The sequence below is a fragment of the Stegostoma tigrinum genome, chromosome 20, assembly GCF_030684315.1.
Source record: "Stegostoma tigrinum isolate sSteTig4 chromosome 20, sSteTig4.hap1, whole genome shotgun sequence".
Taxonomy (NCBI): domain Eukaryota; kingdom Metazoa; phylum Chordata; class Chondrichthyes; order Orectolobiformes; family Stegostomatidae; genus Stegostoma; species Stegostoma tigrinum.
In genome coordinates this window covers 15,814,205-15,826,610 of record NC_081373.1, presented here as the reverse complement: position 1 = coordinate 15,826,610, position 12,406 = coordinate 15,814,205, and the positions used below count along the sequence as shown (strand labels likewise).

Genomic DNA, 12,406 nt, shown 5'->3' with positions numbered 1-12,406 from the left:
CACTGGTGAGATATTGTCAGGCCTGGCATCTGTACCCTCAGGAGGGGCTGATCATTGACAGCAATCCATGAAAATCATGAGGTAATGCTTTGGAACAGAACTAAGGGCTCTCTGGGCTGAGCAATGCACTGGTACAAACAGCCCAGTCAGTGATCCACTTGTTACAAGCACAGCCTCATTTCCCATTGCTGAAGGGAAGCTTCAAGTAGTCAAACTGCTTTAAAAAAATGAGACTGGATTACTGACTCAATCTTTAAAAATGCACCAAGTATCTCTACAGAACATTTCACCAGTGTGAGGCTGTCTCAATGTAGTTCATAACCAAAAAAAGGCATTTGAACCCGTGCTTCTTTGTTTTATTTAAACATATCATGTTTCTGTTGTAATCTGGAAACACAGAAGCTCAAGAGCACAGCAACATTCTATCAGAGTGCAACAACTTAATGACTGGATAATTTATTTTGTAGCGGCAGCTTTGACACTGGAGGGAACCACTCCACTTCCTTAAAATTCTGATGTGAGGAGATTTTACACTCACCAGAGACAGTATCTGACCACCTGACAGTGCGGTGCCCCTCGGTACTGACCCCCCGACAGTGCGGTGCCCCTCGGTACTGACCCCCCGACAGCGCGGCGCCCCCTCGGTACTGACCCCCCGACAGTGCGGCGCCCCCTTGGTACTGAACCCCCGACAGTGCGGCGCCCCCTCAGTACTGACCCGACAGTGTGGCGCCCCCTCAGCACTGACCCTTGGACAGTGCAGCACTCCCCTCAGCACTGACCCGACAGTGCAGCACTCCCCTCAGCACTGACCCGACAGTGCAGCACTCCCCTCAGCACTGACCCTCCGACAGTGCGGCGCTCCCCTCAGCGCTGACCCTCCAACAGTGCGGCGCCCCCTCAGCACTGAGCCGACAGAGCGGCACTCCCTGAGCACTGCCCCTCCGACAGTGTGGCGCCCCCTCAGCACTGACCCTTGGACAGTGCAGCACTCCCCTCAGTGCTGACCCTCCGACAGTGTGGCGCCCCCTCAGCACTGATCCGATAGTGCGGCACTCCCTCAGTACTGCCCCTCCGACAATGCGGTGCCCCCTCAGCACTGGCCCTCCAACAGTGCGGCACTCCCCTCAGCACTGAGCCGACAGTGCTGCACTCCCTCAGTACTGACTCTCCAACAGTGCGCGCCCCCTCAGCACTGACCCCCTGACAGTGCGGCGCTGACTTCACAATCTAAATCAGTGCCTGAATGTCTGAGTGGCTGACAGGTCAGGACATCATCAGAATGACTGATGGGATCTGTGTTTGTAAGGCTGCTCCGACTTTGATCCAGTCAGTCTTTGTTTTGTAAATTGAAGCTGCTCAGCAGTGATATTTATTCTTATCTGTTAAGCAACAAATACTTAAAACAAAATAGACCCTAACATCCAACAGTGGCTGCAGGCAACTGGCTCTGAGCTGCCAGCATTAGCGAGTTTGCCAGCTGTGCTAGTACAGCATGGAGGTATTTTGGCTCTGAAAGCGTGGATGGACTTTCCTTACCCAGAGGCCAGAAGGTCAGGGTTCACATGCCCTCTTGTCCTGGAGGTGTATTTTAACAGGTCTGAACAAGCTGATTAAATAAAATTACAGCAGCCAGTCTCACAGTCTCTTCACTCAAGATTCGTGCCCCCTCAGTAAAAGGTATGTCTGTCTCTCACTCTTTCTCAGGAGTGGTCTGCATTGTATCCCCATCCTTCCTGAGGTGAAGGATGGTCAGTTCCTCCTGCATTTGCCTTCCCTGCTCAATTTGGCCTGAAGCTGCCCCTTTTGTTGCGTCAGAGTGTGGTCTCCCCTCTCCCCGATCTCTCGGGTTAACTGTGCTCTGCTGCTGTGCTGTGTCATGCTCCGATTCGTTCTGGCTGGGATTTTCCAGGCTGTATTCCTGAACCAGGACCGGCGTGTTCCTCAGCATCTCAGACCAGGTCCAGCGCGCCTTCCGATAGCAGGCACAGTGCGTGACAAAGCCACGGAACAGGTTGAGGGGCTCGGCAGAGCGGAAGGAGTCTGGGATGTCAAAGTCAGGGAGGACGGCTGTGTTACCGATAATGAAATGGTTCAGGCGTTTCTCCAGCAGTGCCTTGTCCAAGTACTGTAACAGGTCCCTGAGCCGGGACCAGAGGCAGGAATGGTGCCATGCTCCTGGGTGTTGGCTGATCATCAGGTGCAGGAGTGCAGTCTTGAAGTGGTACTGGCTGAGACCACTGGCCCCAGTTAGATTGCACTGTTTCTCGTGGAGAAACGAGACGATTTGCAGGCACATCAGGTGGCAAGAACTTTCTGGAAGCTTCTTCGCCATCATCTTGAGGAAACGTTTCTCGTAGACAGCAAACGTGAAGGGCCAGGCTGTGTCATTGGAATGGGCAGTGCCAAGAAGGGGCACATCACTGCCCAGCAGGGGCATAAAGTAGACATCAGAGTTTTCAAATTCCACCACAGGGAGCAGGCTGAAATGCACAGTTTTCCCTGAGCGAAATCTTATCCTCAGTGCTCCTGGCCTCTCCAGATCTCGGAAGGAAAGCTCAAAGTCGTACTTGTGTGAGATCTTAGCCCAGGCTTTGGTCAGGGCCCTCTGGAACCATCGGGTGACCTGAGTCTTGCCCAAATAGGGAGCAGTGGCAGACCACAGCAGCTGGTCTTTTTGTCCAGAGCCTGCCAGTCTGGTCTCCAGAGCGTTCTCGCTATGGACCAGGCACAGCATGTCCTCCACCAGCTGGGTCCGGCCGCAGACACAGCCAGTCGAGTCCTCTTCCAGATTAATTACACGGACCATCCCAGTGCCAAGATCCCCAGGGACCCCTCCCCCTGAAGCTATCCCTAGCCCTCCCCCAGCGCATTTCACTTCTGCTCGGAATTGGTAAGGCTCTGGGGGTGTGAAGGGCACAATCAAGTCACACACCAAGGGCCTCCTGACCCTCCAGTTCTCATATAAGCTCCCGATGCCAATGCACTCCTCCACTTCCATGTCCAGGTCCCGGTTACACACACTTCTCAGGGCCTCCAGCAAATCGTCCGCGCACCCTTCCACCAGCTCCTTGATCCTGCACAACTCAGCAGCTGGCACATGGACACACTTGTCATAGAAGCGGACCAGTGCCCGATGGTCTGGGAGGGCTGCGCACCACCACGCCTCCCCAGTGGCACCAGAATCTTCGTCCTCGTCCGTCACCTCCTGCATACACCGCAGTTCCGTGTCCTGCCTCCAGATCTCCAACAAAAGGAACGCAGCCACAGACAGGGCACTCCACAGGTTCCAGCTGTACTCCTGCCCCTTCCCCGGCTCCCCGCTAGACTCCAATCCCAATTCTCCGTGAGACGACTCTGCCATTTCCCTCTCCAGCCTCTGCATTTCAGCTTGAAGATGTTCCTCACGCTCCTTCATCCGCCTCAGGGTCTCCAGCTCCTGCTGCTGCTCTCCATTCCACCTGGGCTCCTGGAAGGTGAATGGCTGATTGATCACAGTGACCGCCATGACCAGGCACACGGCTAAGATCCCAACCGGCATGGCCACCCAACACTGCAATGGGGACAAAAGAAAGAAAGATCACCAAGAAAATCCACTGGGAAAAGCAAGAGGCATGCAAACATGGTAAAGGAATATCCTAAACAGAGGGGGAAACACAGGACCAAGCACAGACAGGGCCAAATACAAGATCAAACATGAAACTACGCACAGGGAAAAACTCTGGACCAGATACATGGAAAGACAGGACCAAAAAGATACCATGCATTTATTTACAATACCTCTGCATTCTGGAATATTATTGCACTGAGGAAGACCGTTCAGCTTGTTGTGTCTGCGGTATCTCTTTGAAAAAAAGCTAATTTATGCCACATCATCCTCACCTCCACTCCCCTGCCCTCACGCCATAGGCCTAAATTATTTTCCCATCGGCCATTTTCAATTCCATGGGTAATGAATTTGAATGCTGAGGGCAACAATATGTTGCTCTAGCAGACCGAGGACACGGGGAGGAGGGAGGGTGGATTCAATGGGTGATCACAGGGGGAATGGATGTGGGGCTGAGGATTGATGGAGGAAACTTCCATTGAGCATTAGGATGACTAGAGAGAGGGAGAGAGATGTCAGTGAGATAGCAGGCGACTAGATTATTTTGACATCCCACAGTGCCTGCAGCAAACCCATTGAGCCAAGGGGAACGTTTAGACCCTCCCTGCTCTGATTCCGAATATACATGTATGTATCAGCAGCAGGAGTAGGCCATTCAGCCTCTGTAATCAGCTCAATAAGATCATAAATTATGTGATTGTGGCCTCAATTCCATATTCCCACCTGCCCCCGATAACCTTTGACTCCCTCAAGAATTAGTCAAGAATTTATCACCCTTTGCCATAAAGATGTTCAATGATCCTGCCTCTACCACTCTCTGACTCTTAATGTTCTGAGGGAAACTAAATTCTTCCTCATCACTCTCTAAAAGGGAGGCCTCTTATTTTCAAACTGTGTCCCCCTAGCTGTAGTCTCTCCCACAAGAAGATACCACCTCCTAGCATCAATCTGGCCAGATCCCCTCACAGTGTTAAATGATACAATAAGATCAACTCTCATACTTCTAAGTTCCAAATACAAAGGGCCCAGCATGTTCAACATTTCCTGATAAAAGAACCCTACCTCTCACAGTTCTCCTGTGAAATATCATCCCTCCTTAATTAAGGTCACCAAAACTGTACACAATACTCCAGATATCTCACCAATGCCCTGTATTAGCTCAGTTGGCTAAACAGCTAGTTTGCAATGCAGAGCAATGCCAACAGCATGGACACAATGTCCACAACTGGCTGAGATTACCATGAAGGATTCTCCTTCTCAACCTCTCCCCTAACCTCAGGCATGGTGACCCTCAAGTCAAACCACATCAATTGCCTCTCTCTCTCTCTCTCTCTGAAATGAGAGAGCAGCTCAAAGGTCTAGAAGGACTATAAGAAAGAGGAGCAGAATTAGGCCATTCAGTCCATTGAGTCTGCTCCACCATTTTATTATAGCTGATATGTTTCTTTTCTCTTTTTTATTCTTATTCATTTTGTGGGATGTGGGCATTGCTGGTTGGCTAGCACTTCTTGCCCATCCTTAGTTGCCGTTGAGGAGGTGGTGGGGAGCTGCCTTCTTGAACTGCTGCAGTCCTCCTGCTATAGGTTGACCCACCATGCTATAAGGGAGGGAATTCCAGGATTTTGACCCAGCAACAGTGAAGGAATGGTGAGATGTTTCCAAGTCAGGATGGTGAGTGACTTGGAAAGGAACTTGGAGGTGGTGGTATTCCTCAATATCTGCTGCCCTTGTCCTTCTAGATGGAAGTGGTTGTGGGTTTGGAAGATGCTGTCTGAGATCTTTGGTGAATTTCTGCATCTTGTAGATAGTACACACGGCTGCTACTGAGCGTTGGTGGTGGAGGGAGTGGATGCTTGTGGATGTGGTGCCAATCAAGTGGGTTGCTTAGCCCTGGATGGTATCAAGTTTCTTAAGTGTTTTTGGAGCTGAACTGATCCAGGCCAGTGGGGAGTATTCCATCACACTCCTGACTTGTGCCTTGTGGATGGTGGACAGGCTTTGAGGAGTCAGGAGATGAGTTACTCACCGCAGTATTCTCAGCTCTGGCCTGCTCTTGTAGGCGCTCTGTTAATGTACTGAGTCTGGTTGAGTTTCCGGCCAATGGTAACCCCCAGGATGTTGGTAGTGGGGGATTCAGTGATGGTAACACCATTGAATATCACGCGGCAGTGGTTAGATCATCTCTCATTCTCCTGCCTTCTCCCCATAAGCCTTGATTCCCTAACTAATCTAGAAAGTATCTATCTCTGTCTTAAATACACTCAATGACTTGACCTCCACAGTCCTCTGTGCCAATGAGTGCCACAAATTAACCAGCCCCTTGCTGAAGAAATACCTCTTATGTCAGTTCCAAATTTTCACGCCTTCACTTTGAGGCTGTTCTCTTGGGTCCTAGTCTCTCCCACTACTGGAACCATCTTCTCCCTGTCCACTGTATCCAGGCCTCTCAGTGTCCATAAGTTTCAATCAGATCCTCCTCCATCTGTCAAATTCATCAAATACAGACTCCAAATCCTCAAGCACTCCTTACATAACCAGCCCTTTGTCCCCTGGTTCATTCCTGTCAAAGTCTGCTGGACCCTGACCAACAACAGCACATTCTTACTGAGATATGGGCCCAAAACTGCTCACAGTATTCTAAATGTCATTTGGTAAGAGCCTTATACACCTTATACAGCAATACATCTCTGCTCTTGTATTCTCGCCCTCCTGAAATGATTGCTAACATTGTCTTTGCCCTCTTAATTGCTAACTGAACCTAAATGTTAACTTTAAGAGAATCCTGAACTAGGACTCCCAAGTTCTGTTGTGCTTCAGATTTTTGAAGCCTTTCCCAGTTTAGGAAGTCGTCTATGTCTCTATTCTTCCTACCAAAGTGCATAACCTCACACTTGCCCCTCTCCTAGCCTGTCTGCAGCCCCACCACTTCAACATCACCTGTCCCTTCACCTATCTTTGTCTTATCTACAACCAAACGACAATGCCCTCAGTTCCTTCATCCAAATCATTAATGTATAATGTAAGTTATAGTGGTCCCAACATGGACCCCTGCAGAACTTCACTAGTCACTGACTGCCATCCTGAAAACGACCCTTTTATCCCCACTATCTGCCTTCTACCAATATACCAATTCTCTGTCTATGCCAATATCTTGCTCCTAACACCATGGCAAATCTGCCAACTTTACCTTTATGTAGAACTGTAGCTAAACATTTCTACTTTTATATTCCAAACCCCTTACACTAAACAATAACATTCCATTTATTTTCTTAATCACTTGCCGTACCTGCATAATACCCAACAGTAAATTGTATATCAGGATACCCAAGTCTCTCCTAAGCTCAGAATCCTGTGACCTCTCTCCATTTATATAAATAAGGGCACAAGAAATTCTTCTAACCACATTCAACCATTGAGAATTAGTTTCGATGAAATAGCATTTTTGACGATGCTCAGGATGATGAAGCAGACCCTGAAGCACAGACGCGGTGTTTCCGCTAACAGTTGTCCCGGTAAAAGTCATGAAACACAGCAACTAGGAATGCAAAGAAAGTGACAATCCATCAATTTCACCTTCTACAATCCTGCCACCAGGATATGAATCTAACTCTATGTAACATGTTGATAAAGCACATTTCATAACATACAATTGTCAAACTTTTCTGGAAGTACAGCCACTGTCATAGCATAGGAGTCACAGCAGGAGAATACAGGCATGACAGTGCAGCGCTCCCTCAGTGCTGGCCCTTTTGACGGCGCGGCGCTCCCTCAGTAACGACCCTCTGACAGTGTCACAATTTGTATGAGAGGTACATCTTGGAACTGGATTAACGAAAGTAGCAGCATTTTATTTTCAGCTGCTGCTAATAATAACACTGAGTTTTTCAATTCTTTTCTGTGGTTTTGCTCTGATCTCAGTAGCAGGGGTTCTTTGAAAGGAAGTTTCCCTTGTTCTTGTTCAGAGGTCTGCTTCATCATCCTGAGCACCGTCAAAAATTCTATTTCATCGGAACTAATTCTCAATGGTCGAATGTGGTTAGGAGAAGTTAGGTGACTGAACTGATGCCTCTGGAGATGAGGTTACTCTCAGAGCTGGCGGCGGGTCAGAAAGAGGGGAGGGCTTTTTGACCAGATGGGGTCTTTAGTCTGGAAGCTCGCTCCCTCCTCTGGTATTTCATCTCCACACCGTTCCCAACTTAGGTCTGATCATGTGTCTGTCATCTCTCTCCTTGAAATCAACAACTTGAGTTGTAATGTGGCTTACTCTGAAGTCACTCTGCTACTATACTTAACACTGATGGTGAAAATAGATCTGGAGATACCGCACAGGAAAAGCTCAAAACACAAGTTTGATGCCAAGTTGTGTAAAAACTGTTTTGATTGGTGACTAAAAGCTGAACAAAATCGACTGGTTTGAACTTGAACTGGATTAGCCACATGAGTACAATGGTTACAAGCACACTTCAGATTCTGGGAATTTTTGCAAGGAGTAACTCGCCTCCTGATTCCCCAAAACCAGTCCACCATCAACAATGCACAGGTCAGGTGTGGGAAGGAATACTCCCCACTTGAGTGGGTAAGTGCAGTTTCAACAACATTCAAGAAGCTCAAAACCATCCAGGACAAAGCAGCTTCTTGGCTGCCCCCCCACCAAAATATAACACCTTCAACTTTATTCCCTTCAATAAAAACAAACAGCAGCAGCATTCTATACTGCATACAAGATGCAACGCAGCAACTGTCTCAGGTTTGACTGCAGTTTCCAAACTTGCAATCTCCATCATCTAGAAGGGTAAGGCCAGAAAACACATGGGAACACCAACACTTCAAGCCACCTGCCATCCTGACATGGAAATATATTGCTGCTCGTTCAGTGGCACTAGGTCAAAATCCTAGAACTCCCTTCCTAAACACATTTTGGGGACTCCAGTGGTTTGTGAAAGCAGCTCAGCACCACCTTTTCAAGGGCAATTAGGGACGAGCAATAAACACTGGCCCAGCAAGCGACACCCACAGCTTATGTGTGAATAAAAAGTTCCTAAAGCTTTCTCACACTAGAGGTTTTCCTCAACTTGTGTCTGGGTGGACTCGTGGTGAGAGATTGATAACTGCAACTGGTGAATAACTTCATTATCAGTGTCTCCTGTAATAGCAGAAGGTAAATGAGAAGGTGTTTAGTCTAACTATTACTGTCTTCCCATCTGTGAATGGCCCTACAGAGAATGCATAGAATGCCTGGACTGCTCAGGATAATTGTTTCTCTGCACTACAGAAAGGACAGTCACTGTTGACTTGACCAGAGTGACAGAACGCTCCCAGAGGCATCATTACGCACGTCAGTGTTTTAGATCTCTCCATATAACATGCCCTAGTAGTGCCTTAGTGATCAAAGGCTCCACTTTGATATATGTTGGCCCATGTTTATGTTTGATAAAGTGATTTACCACTGCCTTCAGTTGGATGGTAACTCTCCAGCTCTTGATGTCTGCAATTGGGCAGATTGAAAAAATTAATAGTCAATATGCTTGACTACGTTATGAACACACCTTCCTCAACTAGCAAATCATAGAGTGGGACCCGAACCCAGACATTCTGGCTCAAAAGGCATGGACACTACCCACTGCATCACAAGACCTCACACCTTAGATACAAGAGCACAATGCTGGAGGAGATCTGTGTGGGCAGTGGAGCAGACACACATTTTCCATCCCAGGATCTGTGTTCACAGCAAGCACAGAAAGGACAATTTCCTTCACAAGGGGAAGCGTGTCTCTGTCTCCCAGCTGAACTGCTGAAGGCCCCAAAGAAACAAAGCTCTGATAAACCAATATGACTGTCATTAAGCTGAGAGAGCGAGGGCAGGTTGTGAGAATCCCTTACTGTTCCAATCTCTGAAGCTCCATGACAGTCAACACTCTGAAGTGAGCCAGTCATTTCCGAACTAGTGAAGGAGAAACTGAGGTCAGAAAGTGGGGAAAGAGGCAGAAAAAAATAACAAAGGGCATCAAATGGAACAGGCCAAATTGGAAAAGTGGAAATGCAACACAGACTTGCCAACTTCCAATCGAGTGCGCTCATGACTCTGAGGAGCTGTGACGGGGAAGAACTGAAACAGTCAGGCCACAGAGAAGGAAATAGAAAGTAAGTGAGACAAACAAAAGAAGATAAAGATACTAGTGTAGAAATATGCACAACATTGTCAGTAAGGGCCCACATGGGATTGAACCAAACTGTTCACCATCTTGACTTGAACTGAACTCCCAAATCCATGTCCTTTTTGTCATTAAAATCATCCTATTTCCACCTCAGAGAATCCACCCCATCTCACTCATTGACCGCTGAAAACTTTGTTCACATCTTTGTTACCTCCAGGCTTGACGATTCCAGCCATCCAACATTCTACTTTTGTCAAGTTGAGGTCATCCAAAACTCTATTTGCTGTGTCTTTACCAAAACCAAGGGGGAAATGTTAGTTGTGGCTCAGCCCCAGTATCTTACTTCACAGAAAGGTTCTCAGATCACCTCCTCCACCTGATTCTGCCTAATCATGCTCACATTGAACTTCCTTGGCATGTTTTACTGTAGGACAGGTGCTATGTAAATGCAAGTTATTGCTCATGAGAAAACGAAGAAGCTCAGATTAAGAAGGATTTCCAGGGAACTTCATCAAATGAGAAATCAAATTGTTCATTAAACCCCAGAGAAGGCCATAAGCAGGGAGAGAAATAAATGTTTCTGCAGAGGGTAAGGATTAAGGGATATGGTGAGAAAGTGAGTAGTATTGAGGAATGTGTTTCATCGAATTGCACAATAAATATACACGATTTTTAAGTTCCTATTTGATATTCATCTCTCCCAAGTGAGAGCTGGTGTTTAGGATGGAGGTTAATGAGATTACAGTAACTCCAGAACATGCAAAATTGGATGATCAGGAAACTGAATCTTCTAGATCGTGGGAAAGATGCGATAGGGAGCAAAACTGGATCCTTAAAAATCTGCAGAAGTTACACAGGCATTCACTGTGTTAATATCCCAGGTTGATATATAAATGCAAACTGGTGTGTCCCTGACGCCATTACACGCACATAGTGATTGTCTTACACACGCGCGCGCGCGCTCTTCCTCACTCTCACTTTCACATTTCCACCGTCACTCTCTTACACACAGTCCTCCTCATAAACCCTCAGTCGCACCTATACTGTCTCACTCACGCGTGAAACGCGATCTAAACAAGTTTTGACTCCTGGTAAATTCTATCTCACTAGGACCTGTCCTTTAAATTCTGCATTTAAAAACTTCCCCTTTAAACAAGGCACAACTCAGCACCACCATAAAAACCAATCCCTCTCTGACTGCGGACTGTTTCAAACTCTCCCTCTACACCGAGAGTCTTGTCTAATGGACCGACAGGGAGTCTGAGCTAGTATTAAATCACATCATTGCCACTGAATCTCAAACTGTCCTGCCTGCCAGCCGGGAGAGACAGAGAAACAGTAGCCAGCACACAAAGCGAGTCAGTGGGTACAGCTTCCAGCCAGAACCCGACCCAGAGTCACTCACCTCCGGGCTGTAACTGAGCTCCCGGGACTGGAGAGCGAGGGGCTGGGGAAGGGAACAGAGGGTGACCCAGCGGCCGGTCAATGCTGTCAGGTTTGCTGCAGGCTCAGTTCCTTCCCCTTTCTCCGCTCAAAGCCTCTTCTCATCCTCACCCCCGCCCCCCACTTGACTCATTTCCTGCAGCTTCTGATTTGATCGCCAAACACCAAAGGAAGCGAGAGGTAGATACTGTATGTTTGAGCTGTAACCTCTGGGAAACCCGTACAACTGCCAACCCCCGGGGTGGTTGGCAGTTGACCTGATGGTCAGAGTGAGCACCCGGGGAGAATAATCCCCTCCACATAACCGTGGCTTAGATCTGCCCCATTTCCTGTCCATCATTAAGGAATCTCACATCCAGAATAACTTTATTACCTTCCTTACAGTCCCCTGCCCGAAGATCACAGGCTGCTGAACCCATCGCTTGTGCCTTTCTTACCTCAAGAGTCCACAACTCCAACGACACCACTCATTGGCTGCGCTCTCTCTCTCTCGCCCTGTAAACTTCAACATCCTCCAAATTGACCAAACCCAAATTAAAATCTGTCATAAACTTGCAGAAGTCCTATTCTGCCATCACTCTCAATGCTCGCTGACCAACACTAGCTCCCCATCTGGCAATATCTTGATCTTAAAACTCTCATCCTTGTTTTCCCCTGATACAATTGACTGTCCACAGATCTTGTCACTTCTGCACTGCACCAGCAAGATATTTCAGTCCTTGACTGCCCAGTTAGCACCTTGGGCAGTGTGTCACTTATGGGGATCTGACCATCATTGGCGGGGCCAGTATGGCCAATCGCTAGTTACCCCTTGAGAAGGCAGTAATGAGTTGTCTTTTTCCAATGCTGTAGACCCAAAATGCTCTTGGCGAGGGAGCTCCAAGATTTTGACCCAGTGATACTAAAGGAACAGTGATATATTTCCATGTAAGGATGGCGGGTGGCTTGGAGGGGAGCTTGCAGATAGTGGTGTTCCCAAGTATATGCTGCCCATGTTCTTCTATTTAAGTATCTAAGGAGCTTCAGGGAATTTCCGCACTGCATCTTGAGCATGGTACACTGTGTTGATACTGAATTGTGGTGATGGAAGTGGTGAACGTTTGTGGAAGAGGTGCCAAGCAAGTCCTCCTGAAGTAGTATCATATCAGACTGGAAACTCTGTTTCTCTCCGGAGATGCTGTCAGACCTGCTGAGTTTCTCC

The 12,406-nt window shown here is 47.8% G+C and overlaps 1 protein-coding gene across 2 annotated transcripts; it reads right to left on the bottom strand.

Moving 5' to 3' along the window:
• Positions 1-306: 306 nt before the first annotated feature.
• LOC125461832 (inositol 1,4,5-trisphosphate receptor-interacting protein) lies at positions 307-11,293 on the bottom strand. 2 transcript variants are annotated; one of them, XM_048551099.2, is made up of 2 exons: positions 3,781-5,486; positions 307-3,553 (listed from the first exon to the last, which is right to left on the bottom strand). In XM_048551099.2, the coding sequence occupies exon 2, from the start codon at positions 3,539-3,541 to the stop codon at positions 1,694-1,696; it is 1,848 nt and encodes a 615-aa protein (XP_048407056.1). In that variant the 5' UTR covers positions 3,542-3,553; positions 3,781-5,486; the 3' UTR covers positions 307-1,693. The 2 variants fall into 2 exon arrangements, with proteins under 2 accessions (XP_048407056.1, XP_048407055.1); XM_048551098.2 differs by lacking the exon at positions 3,781-5,486 and adding an exon at positions 11,168-11,293 and having other exon boundaries at positions 310-3,553.
• Between the last annotated feature and the right edge of the window lie 1,113 nt (positions 11,294-12,406).

Bases quoted from the DNA above. Each gene is read 5' to 3' on its own strand.
- LOC125461832 (XM_048551098.2), bottom strand. From the start codon at position 3,541: ATGCCGGTTGGGATCTTAGCCGTGTGCCTGGTCATGGCGGTCACTGTG.